Source organism: Psammomys obesus, unplaced genomic scaffold, assembly GCF_907164565.1.
Source record: "Psammomys obesus unplaced genomic scaffold, mPsaObe1.curated_primary_1811, whole genome shotgun sequence".
NCBI lineage: Eukaryota > Metazoa > Chordata > Mammalia > Rodentia > Muridae > Psammomys > Psammomys obesus.
Window position 1 is genome coordinate 15,505,884 of NW_026585894.1, and position 21,476 is coordinate 15,527,359.

General features: G+C 40.1%; 1 protein-coding gene across 2 annotated transcripts in view; it reads left to right on the plus strand.

The window, feature by feature from the left end:
- Positions 1–21,476, plus strand: part of Arhgef6 (Rac/Cdc42 guanine nucleotide exchange factor 6) — a 127,315-nt gene that overhangs the window by 81,539 nt on the left and 24,300 nt on the right. For both annotated transcript variants that reach the window (XM_055599616.1, XM_055599615.1), the window contains one exon: positions 20,503–20,641. In XM_055599616.1, the coding sequence (XP_055455591.1) occupies positions 20,503–20,641 (139 nt within the window). The remainder of the gene's footprint in view (positions 1–20,502; positions 20,642–21,476) is intronic.

Here is a 21,476-nt window from a genome sequence, read left to right on the forward strand (position 1 = left end):
CAGCCACTGAGTTCATGTCAGAGACAGTCCCTGTTCTCATTACTAGGGAACCCCATTTGGACAGTGAGCTGCCATGGGCTATATCTGTGCTGGGGTTCTAGGTTATCTCCATGCATGGTCCTTGGTTAGACTATCAGTGTCAGAAGCGACTGCTGTGCCCAGATTTTTTGGTTCTTTTGCTCTCTTTGTGGAGCTCCTGTCCCCTCCAGGTCTTACTATTTCCCCCTTTTTTCATAAGATTCCCTACACTCTGCCCAATGTTTGGTTATGAGTCTCAGCATCTGATTTTATACCCTGCAGGGTAGAGTGTTTCAGAGGACCTCTACGGTAGGCTCCTGTCCTGTTCCCTGTTTTCTCCCTCTTCCGATGTTTGTCCCCTTTGTCTTTCTGAGTGAGAAATTATATCTTATCCAGGGTCCTCCTGTGTGGTTTAGGTATCAAGGTTATTGTAGGTTCATAGAATGAGTTTGGTAATGTTCCTTTTGTTTCTATTTTGTGGAATAGTTTAAAGAGAATTGGAGGTAGCTCTTCTTGAAGGCCTGGTAGAATTTTGCGCTGAAACCATCTGGCCCTGGGATTGTTTTTGAAAGGGAGACTTTTGATGACTACTTCTATTTCCTTGGACGATATAGGACTCTTTAATCTATTTACCTAATCTTGATTTAATTTTTGTAAATGGAATCTATCAAGAAAATTGTCCATTTCATTTAGATTTTCAAATTTTGTTGCATGTAGGCTTTTGTAGGCTCAGTGTCTGTTGTTATGTCCCCTTTTCTCTTTGTGATTTTACTGATTTGGATAGTGTCTGTCTGCCTTCTAGTTAGTTTGGCTAAGGTTTTGTCTATCCTCTTGATTTTCTCAAAGAAACAGCTCTTCCTCTCATTGATTCTTTGAATTGTTTTCTTTCTTTCTAATTACTGATTTCAGCTCTGAGTTTGATTATTTCCAATCAACTACCCCTTCGGTGTGTCTGCTTCCTCTTTTTCTTGTGCTGTTGCTTGTGTGAGATGTCTCCAACTTCTTTTTGGAGGCACTTAGTGCTATGAACTTTTCTCTTAACACTGCTTTCATTGTGTCCTGTAAGTTTGGATAAGTTGTGCCTTCATTTTCATTGAAATTGAGGAAGTCTAATTTCTTTCCTGACCAAGTTGTCATTGATTAGAGAGTTGTTTAGTTTCCATGTGTATGTAGGCTGTTTTGTTACTTCTGTTATCGAGGTCTAGTTTTAGACCATGGTGGTTTGATAGGATACAAGGGATTATTACAAGGGAGTATTTCGATCTTCTTGTATTTGTTGAGGCTTGCTTTGTGCCTGATTATATGGTCAATTATTGAGAAGGTTCCATGAGGTGATAAAAAGATGGTATACTCTTGAGTTTGGGTGAAAAGTTCTGTAGACATTTATTAGGTCCATTTGATTTAGGATCTCTGTAAGGGTCATTATTTTCCTATTTAGCTTCTGTCTAAATGAGCTGTCCCTTGGTGAGAGTGGAGTGTTGAAGTCTCCCACTATTAAGGTGTTGGGATCAATGTGTGATTTAAGCTTGTAATAATGTTTCTTTCACAAATGTAGGTGCTCTTGTATTTGGGGCCCAGATGTTCAGGTTTGTGATGTCCTCCTGGTGGGTTTTTCCTTTGATGAGAATAAAGTTCCCTTAGTGATCTTTTTTGATTAATTTTGGATGAAAGGCTATTTTATTAGATATTGGAATAGCTACCTCAGATTGTTTGCTTGAAAAGCATTTTTCCAGCCCTTTACTCTGAGGTAGTGTCTATCATTGTTGCATAGGTGTGTTTCTTGGATGCAGCAAAATGTTGGATCCTGACTCCACAACCATTCTGATAGACGATAGCCTGCGTCTTTTTTTTTTTGAGAGTTGAGTCCATTCATGTGGATAGATAATAGTGACCAATGATTGTTAGTTCCTTTTATTGTGAAGGTGGTGGTGTTACTGTGTTTCTATGCTTGTTTTCTTTTAATTTGTTGTTGTTGTTGTTGTTGTGAAGTTATCTATATCCCATGTTTTCTTGGGTGTATTTGATTTCTGTGAATTGAAGTTTTCTTTCTAGTGTCTTCTGTAGGGCTGGATAGCTGTGTAGATATTGTTTAAGTTTAGTTTTGTCATGGAATATTTTGTTTTCTCCATCTATGTTGATTGAAAGCTTTGCAGGGTAGAGTAGTCTGGGTTGACATCTGTGGTCTCTTAGAGTCTGCATGACATCTGCCCAGGCCCTTCTGGCTTTCATAGTTTCTTTTGAGAAGTCTGGTATGATTCGGATAGTTCTACCATTCTATGTTACTTGGCCTTTTCTGCTTGCTGCTTTTAACATTTTTTTCTTTATTCTGTAGATTCATTATTTTGACTTTATGTGACATGCAGATTTTCTTTCTGGACCATTCTATTTGGTGTTCTGTAGGCCCCTTGTATGTTTATGGACATCTCTTTAAGATGGGAAATTTTTCTACTATGATTTTCTTGAAAAATTTTACTATACCTTAGAGCCTGAAATCTTTTTGTCTATTCCTATTATTCTTATATTTCATTTTTTCTTGGCACCCTAGATTTCTTGGATGTTTTGTGTTTGGAACTTTTCCAATTTCACTTTTTCTTTAAGAGATGTATCAATTTCTGCAGTTGTATCTTCAGCACCTGAGATTCTCTTTCCCATCTCTTGTATTCTGTTGGTGATGCTTTCCTTTGAGGTTTCTGATCTTTTCTCTAAGTTCTTCAGCTCTAGCGTTTTCTCTGTTTGTGTTTTCTTTATTGATTCTAATTCTGTTTTCATGTCTTGCACCATTTCCTTCATCTGTTTGAATGTGGATTCCTGCCTTTCCATGATGGCCTCTATTTTTTGTTATTGTTGTTGTTCGTTTCCTCTCCATATGTCTCTACTTGTGCCTCTACATTTGCCTCTATTTGTTTGGCTGTATTTGCCTGTATTTCTTTGAGAGCTTTTTTTCATTTCCTCTTTATGTGCCTCTAATAACTGGATAAGCAGAGATTTGAGATCATTTTCCTGTGCTTCTGATGAATTAAAATATCCGGTGATTTTTGGGTTGCTTTTGAAGCCATGATGTCCTGATTTTTGTTTGATGTGTTCTTATACAGACCTCTAACCATCTGCTTATCTATAACCTTCACTGTTTGTTCCTAGAGTCTGTACATCAGACTGGGTCCATCTGTCTCTGTTGTCTGGAGTATTCTTCAGGAAGTTGAGAGAGGTCCACCAGTTCACGAGTGGATGTTGGTGTTTCAGCTGTAGCTAAGGGAGGAAGGTCACAGGTAACATGAGTGCAAGCAGGGCCATGTGTGTGGAAGTGTGCCTTTTGAAGGACAGGGTGCTAGAACATATAGATGTCTGAAAGGGTGGAGCTTAAGAGCAGGGGGGCGGTGCTGGCACTGTTTACAGGAGAAATGCACATGCATAGGTGTCCTGAATACCTCAGTGGCCTACAGGCCTGTCGTACTGTCCTCAGAGTATTCAGATCTGTCTGGGCTCCAGGAATTGTTTGCCTGGACTCTACTGTAGACCCATAGAACAGGTGCTTCAATGTTGAGACTGCTGTCTCAAGGATCCCTATGTTGCCCACAGTGGGGGGTGTGGTTGGGAGGGATCCAATGTTTGCCTGTTAGTGTAGAAGGACTGTGGATCTGGAGCTCTGCCTGCACTCACTTGAAGGTGCACTCACTTTCTGGCAGGCCTAATTGGAAAGCACAGGGGTTCCCCCTCTTCTTTGCTCTCTGATTTGAGCCCGCATGGGCAAATGAGAGTGTAGGAGATTGGTCAGTTCAGTAGTGTCCCCTGTTTGGCCGCTGAGCAGGGAGATCCATATTTGGGGCAGCTGCCTCTGTTGTCTCAGTCACTGAGCACAGGGATTCCTGCTTGGGCTAGCTGCTGCCTGCCACAGCTTCAGACCTGGGAGGCCCAAACTGCCTCTTCCCTCTGCTATCTCAGTCACCCAGCAGGGAGGCTCCTCCTTGGGGCAGCCACTGCTGCTTCTGCTGAGTAGGGAGGCCCATGCTCAGGCAAGGGGAAGTGCAGTAGGTCGATTATTCATCACTCTCAGTCCCCAGAGATGTCCACGGGTGACCTGGATCTAAACTATCCCAGCTCACAGGTTGCCCCCTTTCGCCCAGGAAGCCTCAATGTTGGTCTTCTGGCTTCAGCTGCCCCTCCACTCACCAATCTCATTGTTTCAGATCCTGTGCACTCTGACGTGGTGCACTCTGGTCACCCCCATCTTTGACTCCCCGTGAAATTTATTCTATGTTTGCAGATGAGTCCTTTCTTAAAGTCTGGTTTCTGTTATAGTTGTTTGGGAATACAAGCATCTTTATTTAGTGAGATCTTTGGCATGCTTAGTTTGAGCCAGAAGTGTTTAGACCAGTATATACTTTTACAAATTTTGTGGATTATATGCTTTAATATAAATTTACTCCCTAAGATGAATACATCACCTATAACCTTCTTTATCTAAGCCCTTTTGTTTTTCTTTTTTTTTTAAGACTTATTTATTTATTATTTATACACTATTCTGCCTTCATGACAGAAGAGGGCACCATATCTCACTACAGATGTTTATGAGCCACCATGTGGTTGCTGGGAATTGAACTCAGGACTCTTGGAAGAACAGCCAGTGCTCTTAACCTCTGAGCCATCTCTCCAACCCTCAAGCCCTTTTCTATGTGGGGATTCCTGGCAGCTTCTAAAAGACAACATGTTAAGAGTAGCCAAGGGAATAGAGTCATTTTCTTGGCTGGCCTAGCCATTGGTAAGTTGCTCAAACTCCAGTAAATGATCCCTACCCATGCAATGATTCTAATTAAACTTAGGAGGTCACACACAAAAGATATGAAAGTAGAAGGAAAACTAGTTGGGAAGAAGGAGGGGGTCAGTAAAAGTAGGGTAAGGATAAGAGAAGGTAAAGCGGTTGCATATGACACATTATATATATGTAGAAAATTGTCAAAAACAATAATAAACAAAAACATGCAGGGAAAGGGAGGAAAGGGAGAGGAAGAGATTCCCTATGTTTTTAAAAGAAAGCTTTCCAAAAAGTGTTCTTAAAAGATCAAGAGAATGTATTTTTATCCAGTTAGCCTTTTCTGAGTTTTTAACCCTGATCTTATGTGTGTGTGGTGTGCCCACACATACATTTATATATACAATGTTTAATTAATTATTTAATGATTTCACATATGCATACAACGTATTTTGATCACATTCACCCTCCATTCCTTTTCCTAACTCCTTCCAGATCCACCTTTCACAACCACCCTGGAATTCATAGTTTCCTTTATTTTTAATAGCCCTTCTGTGCTGTCCATATCCTCCATTTCCACTGGAGCATGGACAGCCAACCCACCTTTTTAAAGAAACAAAACTGACTCTTTCACGCCCTGAGCTATGCATAACCCCTCATCTGAGGGCAGAAGCTTAATACTGATCTTACAGCTCACTCCTGATTTTTTTCTTTTTTGCACTGAAAGACACTTTCTAATTTTAAAATCTTTTAATTTGTGGGCTGGAGGTACGGCTTAGCACTTATGAGTACTGGTTACTCTTGCAGAGGACCCAGGTTTATTTCCTAGCACCCATATGGTGGTTCAAACCATCTGTAACTCCAGTCCCAGAGTCATTTCATACCTCCTTCTGGCCTCCACAGGTACCAGGCATACATGTAGTACACAAACAAAGCTACAGGAAAGATACCCATACTCAGAACAATAAATGAATTTTTTAAATTATAAATTAATTTCTAGAGAGACTGAGACTATGCAGTCCAGGAAGTCTTACCTCCTTTAGAATGCTTCAAAATTCTTTTTAAAATGGAAAAAGTTCTTATTTAGCATCCACTCTCTGCTTGTATGCTATATAGTTATAAGAAACCAGAATTTATGTCATTTGCCTGGAAGTCTTAGATTCATCAATTAATTCAGCATTTTCCATATTACTATAGGTGACAATTTTGTCAAACCTTCTACCATTGTATAAGATAGGCTCCCCTTTCTCTATCTTCCAAAAAACACATCCAAAAAGTTAAGTTTCTCTAAGTTCCTGTAGATAGTCTCCTTGAGGAGGATAATTTTAGAGGCTTCTGTGGTCACATAGTTTGGCACTCAGAATCAGATGACTCACAGGTTGGACTCAGCCAGGTCTCAAAAACCAACTCTTCATGTGGCTTGGGATCTTAACAGTGTGATGGATGTGTTGAGAGAAGATCTAAGGATAGGTTGACAAGAGAGATAATGTTACAGGAGAAACTGGGAAGATGGAAGATGAGTTGATTTTTCGACTTAGCCTCAAAAGTCACAAAGAATTGCTTATGTGTTGTATTTGTTACTGGAGAGTCAGAAAAGCCAGTCTAGATTCAAAGAAAAAAGAAACCAACTTTATCTCTTGGAGGTGAATGACTGATTGCATTGCAGAAGAACATGTAAAACAGGAAATATATTGTTGGGATGATTTTATTTAAAAAACTACACTACATATTATTATTAGATGATGTGGGGGATTTTCTGAAAAATTTATCAATAGTTTCTGGTGAATAGGTGTTTTAGAAGTAGTGATTTGAGTTATTGCTGTTCAGATTGTTAGTTTCTTAGTGAATACTATCAGCCAAAAATCATCAGGGACTTAACTATGATAAAATGGCAATTTGGCTTGTTTAACTTTGTATAGCAAGAAAGATGTATCTGAGAAGGAATGTTGGGTATTGCAGCAAAAAGAAATTGGAAGGTATAATTACATGGTTTTCATTTCCATTACAAAATAATTGAATTGGGGCAACTTTATAAGGCTCATGGTTGTAGATGGCCCATGGCCATGGCACTGGTATTTTCTTGGCTTTGGTGAGGAAATCAGGGAGGATCACATCACCATGGCAGGAGCATGGCAAGGAGAAATCATGACACCAGATAAGGAGCTAAAGAGGCTGAGACATGACCTTGCTTTGCACTGTATGTGGTATGGTGTGTGTGTGTGTGTGTGTGTGTGTGTGTGTGTGTGTGTGTGTGTGTGATGTATGTATACACATGCAGCTGTGCACACACTTACACATGCACACAGAGCTCAGAAATCAATGTTCAGTGTATTCTTTAGTTACTTTTCACCTTTTTTTTTTTAAATTTGAGACAAGGTTTAAACCAGGAGCTCATTTGTTTTCCATTCGCCAGGGTCCTGGATTTTGGCAGGTTACTGAATTTTGACAGGGGCCTGGTACTGGCTTCCAGATGGAGAATGGTGGTCCTGTTTCTGTCACGGGCAGCTAGAGTGCTTTAGGGTGAGGTCCATGTGCTAAGCTGAAGTGTGGAGAAGGGTTTTCCTGGGTGTTACAATTTAGCTCTTTTAGCCTGAGATCACCAGTGTCAGTGGAAGCTCAGGTGATCCAAAGCCTATGGTGATACCAAAGTGTTACAGCTCTTGGTCAAGCTGCTGTGCAAAGCATGGCAGAGGTGTGGCCAAAAACCCATGACTGGTCAGCTTGCATCTGAGACACAGACCTGGTGAGGCCCAGACTCAGTGGGCTGGAGGGCAGGCCTGGTGAGACAAGGCTCCACAGATGATAAATGGCAAATCTCAAGCAGTCATGGTGGAAGGCTGATGGTATCACACAGCCAGTCAGCAGCACGCATCCCCAGCACGTTTACTTGAAATCAGGGATTTATAAACCTTGGGCAGTAGGAGGGATTTTGAGGGTGAATGTGTTTGATGTGCTGGGGTCAAAGGGGTCAGGGATACTTGGTTTACATGTAGTGATACAGTGCCTCATTTTCAATGCAGTACCATGGTCCTATCACAAGAAGGAGAACACAGTACTTATCCTGTGGGTGGGAGGAAATCTCAAAAGTACAATTGAAGGTCACTGCTTGAGACTAAGATCTCCTTAGCAGGGCAGGGCATTGGTTTCCTTATCAGGAAAGAGTCTGCTCTGGAATCTGCTCTGAGGGCTAAGTGATGCTCCTTCAGGACTTGGGGTCACCCAGATCAGGGGAGGTGTAGTTTTAGGGCTTTACTGAGAAAAAGGAGTCCACCATCATAGACTAAGTGCAAATAAGTGGTAATCCAGAGCTGTCAGACTTTAATGCAATCCATTGTGTGCAAAACCTCACAATCACCCTTTTACTGAGGCCAATGTGGCTTCAAGGATTGACCTGATTCAGGCAATGAGGGAAGTGAAAAAAAAGGACAAACACACACACACACACACACACACACACACACAAAACATGATCAGGTAGACTGTGTGCACCCTAATGTAGTGCAACCAATGATGAAACAATCCAGAACCTCTGCATGTTTACTAAATACAGCAGAGGGGGAGGAGTCATTCTCAGTAGGAGGTCTCTTTGGGGAGGACTTTTAAGTTACAAGTCATCAGAAGAAGGAAATTGAAGTTACTAGTTTTTATTGATAAACGATTTATTCATAAACACTCACACTTGGACACACCATCAACACTTGCACTCAGAAACTCAGAACAGATAAAAACTTTACCACCCGTCTGAACCTCACCTTGAGGGAAGGAAGGCTTTTTTACTCCCATGGGTCTGAGGCACTGGGTTCATGCCATGTTAAACAAAAGACATTCACTTGGGTTTTCTGTTAGCCTAGCTGGCCAGCAGCAACCAGGAACTTCTTGTCTCTGCCTTCCAAGCACTGGAATGGCTGGAGTCTGCTGTATATGGGTGCTGGGATACAAAGTCGGGTCACTATGCTTGTACAGCATACACTTGACTGAGTTGAACCATGTCTTTAACACCCTTTCGTGTTCTTTATTATTATTATTATTTGTATCTTTTTTTTTACTTAAATTATACTTTTACTCATTATTTGATGATTTCATATATTACACAAAATTTTTTACAAGGTCTCATTATGTAGCCTCAGCTGGCCTAGACTTTGCTGTGTAGGCCAGGCTGGCCTTGAGCTCATGGAGACCCACCTGCCTCTGGGTGTTGAGTGCTGGGATTATTAGGCTTTTAGCATAATGCCCAGCTATACAATGTATTTTGGTCATATTTATATGCAATCCCTCTTTTTTTTATTACCCTCTCATTCCCTCTGGAACACCTGTTCTCACCTCCATGTCTTTTATTTTTCACAATCCATTGTGTTGAATTAGGATTGTATGCATGCACAAAGATATAAAGTTGTTTATTGGATCATAGTCAACACCCCCAGTGGCTATGTCCTTGAAGAACTAGGACTGCCTCTCCCCCAGAAGTCATTAACTCAATAGCCATCCAAGTAAAGATAAGGCCCTACCCTTCCCATCCACCCTGGAGTATTGACTGGCTTGATCCTGTGCAGGTTTTGTGCAGGTAACCACTACTGCTGCGAGTTCACGAATAAAATAACCCTGTCATACCCAAATTTGTAAAATCACATTTATTTATTTGTGTGGCAGTGGGGTAGGGAGGAGGCCGAGGACATATGTGCCACAGACTGTACAGAGGTCAGAGGACAACCCGAAGTAGATTTTCTCCTTCACAGTGTAGGTTCTAGGGTTCAAACTTGGATCATCAGGCTTGGTAACAAGTACCTTTACTCACTGAGCCATCTCACTGGCCCAGGGTATTTTGATAAGATCTCATGGAGCTTAGACTGGCCTGGAACTCACTATGATGTAAGAAATACCCTTGGATTCTGATACTCTGCTTTCTGTTTTCTGAGTGACATGATTACAAGTGTGTCCCACAGTACCTCCCTTTTACTAGTCAGTATTTTACTTTCCTATGCTTCTTACTTATTGAAGTGTCTTTCCATTTGTGAAGAATCCCCTTTTGCATTTCTTGCAGATCTGGTGAAGATGTGTTTGTTATGTGCAACTGACTTTATTGTAGTTAGGGGAACACTAATAACAAGGTGCATATATTTTTATATCCTCCATAAGTATTTGAGGTTACAACTACTCTTTGTTTTCATATGTGAATATAAATTTATATCTGGTTTTACCTTCTTTCAGCTTGAAGAACCTTGTTTAGTGTTTTTCATTGTGTAGGTTTTCTAGAAAGGAATTTTTTCAGCTTGTGTGTGAAAATGCTTCAATTTTGAATAGTAGTTTGGAAGGCTATGGAAGTCTGGCTTGGCAATTTTATTTCTTTCAGTGCTTTGAGTATGTCAGGGCACTCTCTTGGCCTTTGTGATTCTAATGTGAAATCAGCTTTTAATTTTACTCAGATTCTCAAGTCCGTGGTGAATTATCAATCTCTTGCTGTTTTCAAGATTTGTATCTGTTTTTTTTTTCCACCATTTCCCCTATAATTTGTGTGAGTGTAGATCTTTTGCTTTTATATTGCTTAGAATTCAATGGGCTTTTTAGATGTGCAGATAAATATTTTCCTAACTATTGAGACATTACCAGTTGTTACTTCTTCAAATGTTTTTTCTGCTCCATTTTTATCTTGACTTTCCTTCTGATGTGTCCATATTTTAAAAAGATGTCTAATATTTTCCCCAAGTCATGTTTATTCTTTTTTCCTGGTTGCATAATTTCTCTTACCGTCTTTGAGCTCTGTTTTGGAGTCTCTATTGCTGGGAAGAGACACCGTGACCACAGCAATTCTTACAGAATAAAATATTTAATTGGACTTGTTTTACAGTTTCAGAGGCTTAATAAATTATCATCATAGAGGATGCATGGAAGCATGCAGGTGAACACGCGACTGGCGAGGTAGCCTAGCTTTCTACATCTGGATTGGCAGGCAACAGAAAGAGTATACTACCCTGGGCCTGCCACATCTGAAACTTCAAAGCCCACCCCCTAGTGACACAATTCCTGCAACAAGGCCACACCTACTCCTCCTAATAGCACCACTATTTATGAACTAATGGAGGCCAAACCAGCACAAGCTCTCTTTTGCCTGTTTAGATCTATTGAGCCTTCCTAATGACTTATTAAATGTCAGTCATTTTACTTCATAGTTCCAAAACTTTGATCTTTTCCATTATTTTATATGTTCAAGCATATTTTCCTTTTGTTCTTTAAATTCAAATAAAGTAGATACTCTGAAGACTTTGTCAAATCTAACATTTTGTTGTTCTCATGGACAATCTGTACCATGTGTTACTAACTCCAGGGCAAACATTCCTGTTTCTTTGCATGTACACATTTTTAATTAAAAAGTGCAAGTTTTAGATTACCTTAGGTTTGACCACCATCTTGATACTGACCACAATGTCTTTTCTGAGAAGCTTGTTTGGCTGTGGTTTGCTGATTTGTTTGTTTAGCATCTTGATCACACTGTTTTATTGAAGTCTGTTTCCACATAACATACAACTGGCATCAGTCTTTAGAGGACATGGTATGTTGTTACCAGTAACTTCAGTGAGACTCATTTTCTTTCCTTAAACATTTCCCTCCTTAATCTCTTTGTTAGGGTCAGTTTGACACTACATCCAGATGTTAGGCTCCATTAATTTTAACCTAACTCTCTGTAACTTGCTTGAAAATTCCCTGGGACATAAATAATTCTACCATCTAAGCCAGTGGTTCTCAGCCTGTGGATTACAAGAGCTTTGGATGGTTGAATGACCCTCTCACAGAGGCCACCTAAGACACAGATAATTACATTACTATTCATAACAGTAGCAAAACTACAGGTATGAAGTATCAACAAAAATAATTTTATGGTTGTGGGTCACCACAACATAAGGAACTGTATTAAAGGGCTGCAACATTAGGAAGGTTGAGATGCACTGATGTAAGGTAATCAAGTTCAAGCAGGGACCATTTTTTGATACCAGATTTAGAGGTTTGCCCTGACTCTCCTTAGCATTGCAGCAGCTTCTTTCCCTGTTTCTCTCTGATGACTTAGCTAGGCTGTGGATATAATAATGTTAATCTTATTGCTTGCTACCAAAGCCCCTATTATTTTTTGGAAGAGAATTTAAACTTGCATTTATCCACAGTTGTCTTCAAACAAGAACAGTTCTTTTTGAGAGAGCTTCTATATTGTCACTTGAGTTTTTTATCTTAGCCATTCTGATGTGTATAAGGTGAAATCTCAGGGTCATTTTGAATTGCATTTCCCTGATGACTAAGGATGTTGAGCATTTCCTTAAGTGTTTCTCTGCCATTCTGTATTCCTCTATTGAGAATTCTCTGTTTAGTTCAGTACTCCATTTATTAATGGGATTACTTGATTTGTTGCTTTTTAACTTCTTGAGATCTTTATATATTCTGGATATTAGCCCTCTGTCAGATATAGTGTTGGTGAAAATCCTTCTTTCCCAATCTGTAGGCTGTCGTTTTGTTTTGATGATAGTGTTCTTTGCTTTACAGAAGCTTTTCAGTTTCATGAGGTCCCATTTATTGATTGTTGCTCTTAGAGCCTGTGCTGTTGGTGTTCTGTTCAGGAAGTTGTCTCCTGTGCCAATGCGTTTAAGGCTTATCCCCACCTTTTCTTCTAACAGGTTTAGTGTGTCTGATTTTATGTTGACGTCTTTGATCCACTTGGACTTAAGTTTTATGCAGGGTAATAAATATGGATCTATTTGCATTTTTCTACATATAGACTGCAAGTTAGAGCAGCACCATTTGTTGAAGATGCTGTCTTTTTTCCATTGTATTGTTTTGGATTCTGTGTCAAAAACCAAGTATCCATAGGTGTATAGGTTTATTTCTGGGTCTTCTATCCGATTCCATTGACCCACCATTCTGTTTCTATGCCAGTACCATGCAGTTTTTATTGCTGTTGCTCTGTAGTACAACTTAAGATCAGGGATGGAGATACCTCCACAAGCTCTGTTGTTGTACAGGATTGTTTTATTTTTTACTTTTTTGTATTAATATTTTTGTATTTTTAAATAATTTTATAGATTCACTTGTATCCCAGCTGTAGCCCACTCCCTCTTTCCCTCCCAATCCTCCTCTCTCTCCCTCACCTCCTCCCTGGCCCTTTCTGAGTCCACTGAGAGGGGGTGTCCTCCTCTCCTTCCGTCTGGCCCTAGCTTATCAGGTATCTTCAGGATGGTTGCAATGTCCTTATCTGTGGCCTAGCAAGGCAGCTCCTCCCTCAGGGAGTTCATGTCAGAAACAGTTCCTGTCCCCCTTACTAAGGAACCCACTTGGATACTGAGCTACCATGGGCTATAGGTTAAATAGCCTGAGCACGGGTTGTAGGTTATATCCATGCATGGTCGTTGGTTGGATAAATAGTCTCATAGAAGTCCCCTGTGCTCAGATATATTTGGACCTTGTGGGGCTCCCTGTCCCCTCTAGGATATACTAATTCCTCCTTCCTTCATATGATTCCCTACACTCTGCCTAAGCCTTGGTTATGGGTCTCAGCAGCTGCTTTGATACACTGCTTGGTAGAGTCTTTCAGGTGCTTTCTGTGGACAGGATTGTTTTAGCAATTCTGTTTTTTGTTTGTTTTTCCATATGAAATTATGAATCGTTCTTTCAAGGTCTGTAAAGAATTGTGTTGTTATTTTGGTGGGAACTGCATTGAATCTATAGATTGCTTTTGGTAGGATGGCCATTTTCACTATGTAGAGACAATACATGCTGGAGAGGATGTGGAGAAAGGTGAGCCCTTCTCCATTGTTGGTAGGAATGTAAACTTGTACAACCACTTTGGAAATCAATCTGGAGCTTTCTCAGACAATTAGGAACAGTGCTTCCTCAAGACAAATATACCATTCCTAGGCATATATCCAAAAGATGCTCAAGTATACAACAAGGATATTTGCTCAACCATGTTCATAGAAGCTTTATTTGTAATAACCAGAATATGGAAACAACCCAGATGCCACTCAGTGGAGGAATAGATACAGAAATTGTGGTACATTTACACAATGGAATACTACTCAGCAATTAAAAAACAAGGAAATCATGAAATTTGCAGGCAAATAGTGGGAACTAGAATAGATCATCCTGAGTGAGGTATCCCAGAAGCAGAAAGACACACAGGGAATATACTCACTCATAAGTGGATATTAGACATGCGATATAGGATAAACATACTAAAATCTGTACATGTAAAGAAACCAAGCAAGGAGGAAGACCCTGGGTAAGATGATCAATCCTCACTCAGAAAGGCAAATGTGATGGACATCAGAAGAGGAAGAAAACAGGGAATAGGACAGGGGCCTACCACAGAGGGCCTCTTGAAAGACTCAACCCTGCAGGGTATCAAAGCAGATGCTGAGACTCAGCCAAACTTTAGGCAGAGTGTAGGGAATCTTATGAAAGAAAGGGGGAGATAGAAAGACCTGGAGTGGACAGAAGCTCCACAAAGAGAGCAACAAAACCAAAAAATCTGGGCACAGGGGTCTTTTCTGAGACTGGTACTCCAACCAAGGACCATGCATGGAGATAACCTAGAATTCCAGCACAGATGTAGCCCATGGCAGCTCAGTTTCCAAGTGGGTTCCCTAGTAATGAGAACAGAGACCATCTCTGACATACTGAATGGCCTGCTCTTTGATCACCTCTCCCTGAGGGGGTGCAACCTTACCAGGCCACAGAGGAAGACAATGCAGCCAGTCCTGATGAGAGCTGATAGGCTAGAGTCAGATGGAAGGGGAGGAGGACTTCCCCTATCAGTGGACTTGGAGAGGCACATGGGAGGAGATGAGAGAGGGAGGGTAGGATTGGGAAGGAATGAGGGGGGGGGGCTACAGTTGGGACACAAAGTGAATAAACTGTAAGTAATATAAAAGTAAATAAATCAAAAGAAAAATTCTTAAAGAGAGAGAGATTCTGACTTCCCTGTCCCTTGACCGAATGTCTGCCTTACTGCTCTGTCCATTTGGAGGCACAGTGTTCTATGATCTTTTCAACTTGCCACTTCTAGCATGAGACCCTTATCTGTCAAACAGTCTTGGATGAAGGTGATAAGGATACAGCATTTTCAGCCTTCTAATCTCAGAGTTTAGCCTAAAATGGGGATTTTAGCAGCAAGCTCTAGAGGAAGGGAGTGTCTACTTCCCAGTCACTTACTTGGAATTCAGTCCCTTTTACTTAGAGTTGAAGAGGATGTGGTATGTTGGTGGCGTGCCCATTTTGGTGAAATGTATCTGTTGACTAGGTTGTAAGAGATTTGGAGATCTGTTTGCTTGATGGTATTTTCATGGAGTATGGTCTCTCTGAAGCTGAGCTGTGGAAAAAAAGTGAGAAGGCTACAGTAGACTGGCTCAGATGCCACTGACTCTCCCTTCCCTCCATCATTTTACTGTGTCTTCGTAAACAAATGTTTCTCGGTTACACGCCATCAGAACAATTTCTAGAGACTCTGAATGGCTCTTGAATTTTTTTGCATTAGTTATGCATGATTTACTGGAGAGTGAGGACAATGAACATCCCTTACCACCACTCAGAAATTGGAACATGCCACCACATTCTTGATTTCATGATTTACTTGTGTCTCTGTGTGTCAGACAGAGGAGGAGGAGAGGGGAGCAAGGGTAAGGGTGTTGGATCACCCCGAGCTTGGCTACAGGAATTTTTGGACACCTGGGTGCTGGGATCTGAACTATAGAACTGATTTTGAACTTTTAGTAAGCAACCTTTGACTCCTGAGCTATCCTTGCAGCACTGCCATTTATTCTTCTCAGTCTATATGTGTCTTTACCTGATCTGATCCTAAGTTTTTAACCACTTTTATACTGTCCCAGTTATATTTTGTGTTACACGGTAGGATTCACTTAACATCTAAACATTAGTTACCTTTTTTGAGGATTAAATGAAGTAGTATATACAAAGTACACATCCTATAGCATGAGGGACTTGACACTGTATAAACTTTACACATATTCTACCTCTGTTAGAAAGGGAATTTTGAAAGTAACATCAGAGAGTCCTTTAATCAGTATGATTTACAGCGTGTTACATGATTACAACAGTCTGTATGACTTTAAGAATTGTAAAATACTGTTCTCTTAGACTGAATTAGTGGTGCTTTTGTGAGAATTTTATGGCATACCTTAAAATGACAGAAGACTTCAAAGAATTAACTTTCTGTTTTCTAACTTACATGAACAAGGTGAGAGTAGATCAGTTGTGCTTAGAATATAATCCATGCTGTTTTGCATGGTTGAAAGAAATGCAGAGAAAATTCAGATAAAAGTTGTGTTTTCATGAAGGCTTCTACTGAAATAGAGCCTTCTCAAGTTGTGATGCTCAGGTGAACTTCTCCCTGTGGGTCTCTAGGTGGCAATATCAAACCAGAAATGCTCACACGCACCTGTTGGCCAGGAGAACACTTTCAGCGTCCAAATTGGATGATTACATACAGGTGCCTTGTGTAAAATGTGGCAAAGTCTTGTTTGAATTTGAATATGTAATCAGACACCAGCTTTGCCTCATCCCCATATTTACATATGTTCGAATGGCCGCTTCTGTCTTCTGTGATTCACAGAGAAAGGTCTTCTGGGATTTCCCCTCTCTCTCCCCTGCTGACTTACTAAGATACCTTTATGGCTCTTCTTGGGAATAACTGCTCCCTTGTAGAAATACCCACTTCTTCCCCGTGCTTTTGTATACCACCTGTCCGCCCTTTCCACAAGGGAGAAGGTTAAAAAAAGAGAGCCAAAAGAGGAGGAGTGTGCATTAACCCAGCTCTGGACCTTATTTCCATTGCTGTTGTAGTGACTGCCACAGATACCCTGTATACTCTTCTCCTTAGTAATTGTCCTCACCTTCTTTTTATCATGGTTGCTAGAAATGATGACTTTGAACACCACCCTGCCCCTGCCAAAGAGCTAGCTAGGAACACAATTAACAATTCTAAGCCTTAATTATGTTTTGTTTGTGTCTTTGGGGAGTCAGGGAAGGCAGTAAGACTAACTAGTCCCATAGAAAAAGTGGTGGGGACAGAAAAGAAGACAAATCAGGTGTGATGATGGTGAATGTACCTGTAATCCCAATATTTGGGATGTGACGGCAGGAGAATAAGGAAATGAAGGCTGGCATGGGCTATAGGAGAATCTGTTTGCAAACAAATAAACAGAAGCAGATAGCCTAATATTGAGGACTAAAAAAGGAGAGAGAAAAATAGGGATCATTCAACTGAGAGTAAGCTGCACCCCTGTGTTTTTCCACTGGCTAGAAGTCAAAGTTTTCCATGCCTAGTGCCAGTGTACCACAATTCCAAAGAAAGGCTGTTGGGAAGGAATAAGGTGGAAAGGAGGAACCTTTGACCCTCTGTTAGGTTAGGGTTGTATTCTTTCAAGTTAAAAGTCTGCACAGAGATTCTACAGAATTTTTGACATTTCTAGTGGGTGCATGTATTCATGTGTGTGCTTGTGTATTGTGGTGTGTGTGTGTTACAAAAGTCCAAGTGTACAGATCAGAAAACAACTCTCAAGAGTTATTTCTTCCTTCCACTGTGAGTCTTAGGGATTGAATTCAGGTCAGTTGTAAGACTCCCACTCCAAGTACTTTTACCACCTCAGCCACCTCAATGTCCCCAGAATCACTGTTATATGAATTAGTTAAGAATTCTCCTGTTATTATGTCATGGAATAGTTTTCTCCAGGCTTTCAGCCCAACCCAGAATAAAACAGAACCCCAACCACCATATTTTCTACAAAACAAACGTATACTGAATTTGAGGCAGCACTTATAAATTCATTATATTAATCACATTAGGCTCCAAATGCAAGCCTTGAGCCTGGTTTGATGGTACACACTTGTAATCCCATCTGAGGCAACAAGATCAGTAGTTCAAAGCCGTCCTTTGATATATGGCAAAGGTCAGCCTGATCTACATGAAACCTGTCTCAAATAGCCAAAGCGGGGGGCAGAGAGTGGAGAGATGTCTCAGCAGTTAAAAGCATTGGCTACTCTTGCAGAGGACCTGAGTTAAATTCTCATCACCCACATATTGGCCCACAGTCTGTACCTCCACTTACAGAGGACCCTGCACCCTCTTCTGGCCTCTGGTACCATACCAAGCATGCATATGGTACCCAAATATACATGCACGCAAGACACCCGTACACATACAATAAGAGTTTCTTCAAAGATATTTTAAAGTATAAAAAACAAAAAACATTTCAAGCCATATTAGTCTTTGGTATAATGATTATACATATGTATATTTTATTTGCATATAATATTTATTTTCTTATTAAACTTATTTGGTTAAAGTATGTCTTTAGGATCAATTTATCATGACAGACGGTGTTTCTATTAGACAATTTGGTTCATTTCATTAGTGACATTTTCTTTTCTCTCAAGTGGTTTGTTTTAACCCAAGACAGGTGTCTCATGTTATTTTGAAAAAACAAAGTTAAACTGCTTTATAATATTTACCAAGCCTAGGAATTAGAATACTTCATCGAAAGTAATAGCTCATTGTCCACGAGCCCATGCTATTAACTGCTGCAACTCTGACAGCATTTAGAGCAGAATATAGAAGACTGACAGTCATTTAGACATAACAAGAAGATAAAAGGCTTATTTACCAAACTGAAAAGAAATTAGGGAAGCTATATTCTTCAATCGCATGTCTGCTCAAATGCACTTTTTAAATTATATTTTATAAGTGATAACTTTTAATGTTTCTTTAATCTTTTGGTTGGAAATTAAACATCAGTTGATTATCCATTAAGTTGTAAATCATGGGTCCTAGGAGATTTTAAAGATGAGATTCTAGTCAAGCATGTGTATCGAAAGGTAATAATGCATCTGCTGGCTAAATCTGACAAAAATCCTTTTCTATAGACAGGCAGGGTGTTGACAGAGACAGACCCAAGGTTTGGCTTCAGACCTGCATAATGAGTCCACCATACCCACTTACCAGCTATTAGCCTTCCTGGGCCCCAGTTTTCTCAACTATAGAATGGGGGCTTAGCATAAAATGGTAGCTTTACAAGTCACATCAATTTAATCTAAACAGTTTTATTGGAAAGTAGGAGTAGATATTATCTGTTTTAATAAAGATTTGTTTTACTTTTTGTCATGTGCATATGTATGTTTCCGTGTGGTGGTATGTACACATGTGAGTGAAGGTGCCCATATGATACAGAAGAGGGTGTCAGATGCCCTGGAACTAGAGTTATAGGCAGCTGTGAGCTGTCTGATGTGGGTTCTAGGGACAGAACTCTGGTCCTGTGAAAGAGCAGTAGTATATGCCTTTAACCACCAAGTCTTCCTCAAGCTCCTGGTGTTATCTATATTTTATGGATGAGTTACTTGAGACTCAGGCTATACCCAGCACTCCCCCTGCACTGCTTCTAGAAGAACATGGTTATGAAAATGGATATAACAGATAACAATGATGATTTGATGTGACTGTCCATTTGTGAGCTAGCTTCCCCTAAGGCAGCTATTGTCAAACCTTTCGCCCCTGACATTCATATGGTACTATTGGGCTGCTGTTGTGCTTGCTGAAACTACATCCTTGACTGAGCCCAGAAATCATGCTAGACAGGATATGATTAAGGCTTGGATTTATATGGTATTGGTGGGAATGGACAGGAATAAAACATCCAAACAAATCTGGAACTGCCTGAATATGTGCAGGTGACCAAGGAGTTTAAGTGGTCAAGGGAGAAAGCAAAGTTTCAAAATAAGTTGTTCTTTCTCTGATTGCATCTTTCTTTCCATTTCCTTCCTCCCTTTTCTTCTTTTTCTTCTTTCCTTATTTCTCTTCCTTCCTTCCTTTCTTCTTTTCTTCCTTTCTTTAATTCCTTTATGCAGCATATTATTTTTTTTTTATCCCAATCTTCCCTAGAAGTTACTATGTAGCTCAGGCTGACCTCAAATTCATGGAGTTTCTCCTGTGTCCTGAGTGTTAGTATTGCAAGTGCTATCACACCTGGTTCTTTCTCTTTTTTAAAGTGCATATCGAGTGACCTTGCCATCCTAACCCTCACTGATGGAGATAATCTGGAAAGGTACCGAAGGCTAAAACAGCATCTGAGATTTATACATTTATAGGGCTAAGTTTAGGAAAATTTACTTTTATTTGCACTAAGATGCTGCCTTATGGGAGTATTCAGGTATCCTGCAAAACTGTGCTCAGGTCTTATGCAAAATGACTTAGTGGTTAGTCATACCAATACTATAGTGCCTTAATACAGCTTTTGGCTGTAGAACAGTACAGTGGAATAAGATGAAGACGTTATTGAGTTGTTAATCTTGGCATCAGACAAGCAAATAAATAGAATGTTTGAAGTGACCAAGAAAACATACTATTTTAATCTGAGATTGAGGTCATCTTATAGACACTTCACTCCATCACTTGGGTACATAAAGGTGAGAACTTTTGTTTTGTTCATGGCTGTAGCACTATCCAAGGATAGAGTCTGCTCCCCAGAAGCTGCTCAATTGGTAAATGCTGAATGAGTATTTAACACGAGGGACCCTGAGTGTGGCCTATCATCATCTGCCCTATCATCATCTGCCCTATGGTGGACATAGAGATGTTGGCATTAGAGAGACAAATAATGGCTGCTTTCATTGTGCAAAACATAACACAGTAAGTTGATACTCAGCATCGGATATTTAGCAATATTGAAAGTATATTGATTATTTTTCTTTAGTGATGATGTAGAACGCTTCATGGAAAATCAAGGTGCGTCCAGCCCAGGTATCCTTATTTTAACAACAAGCCTCAGCAAACCATTTATGCGCCTGGAAAAGTATGTTACTCTCTTGCAAGAACTGGAAAGACATATGGAGGTAAGGAAAGACAAACTTTAGCAAGGTCTGCTACCAGCTGGTGTCCTCTGTGTTCTACAAAGCAGATGGTCTGCCTCCAAACAGCTTTTCTAACAATCCAGAAAACATCTTGGTTTCAAATTCTACTTGATCTGATCTTCACTCTTTCCTGGATGGTATTCTATAATTCCTCTTTATGCAACAAAATAAGATACCCTTTTTTTCCTGATGCAAAGTTATCATTATTCCCCCTTCTTCTCTTCCAGGCCTTGGCCCTGTTGCTGTCCTCAAGACTATGCTCATTTATTGATTTAGGCCAGTCGTTCTCAAACTGTGGTTTGCAACTCCTTTTGGGGGGTTAAACGACCCTTTCACAGGGGTCACACATCAGATATCCTGCATATCAGATATCTACATTACAATTCATAACAGTAGCAAAATTACAGTTATGAAATAGAAACAAGAATAATTTTATGGTTGGTCGTCTCCACAACATGAGGAGCTGTATTAAAGGGTCACAGCATTAGAGAGGTTGAGAACCACTGACTTGGTTTTCTTTTGCTATCTTGTCTGTAGATGATGGTTCATTGGCAATCAGAACTACAAAGCTTTATTGTTCTGGTATATTAACTAACATTATTGTGAGAGAAAATGCAAACCAAAATAGAAAACATGATGACCAACCCCAAAAAAATGTATGTTGCAGATAGAAACACTGTGGACATTTTGTTCTCCAACTCTGGCATTCCTTAAAGATTATAAATGGATCCAATACTACTATATCACTGTCCATCAGTGTGTCTACACCAAAGTCCACTCACATTTTTGTTTTTATAAGCAAATTAAAATTATTTGT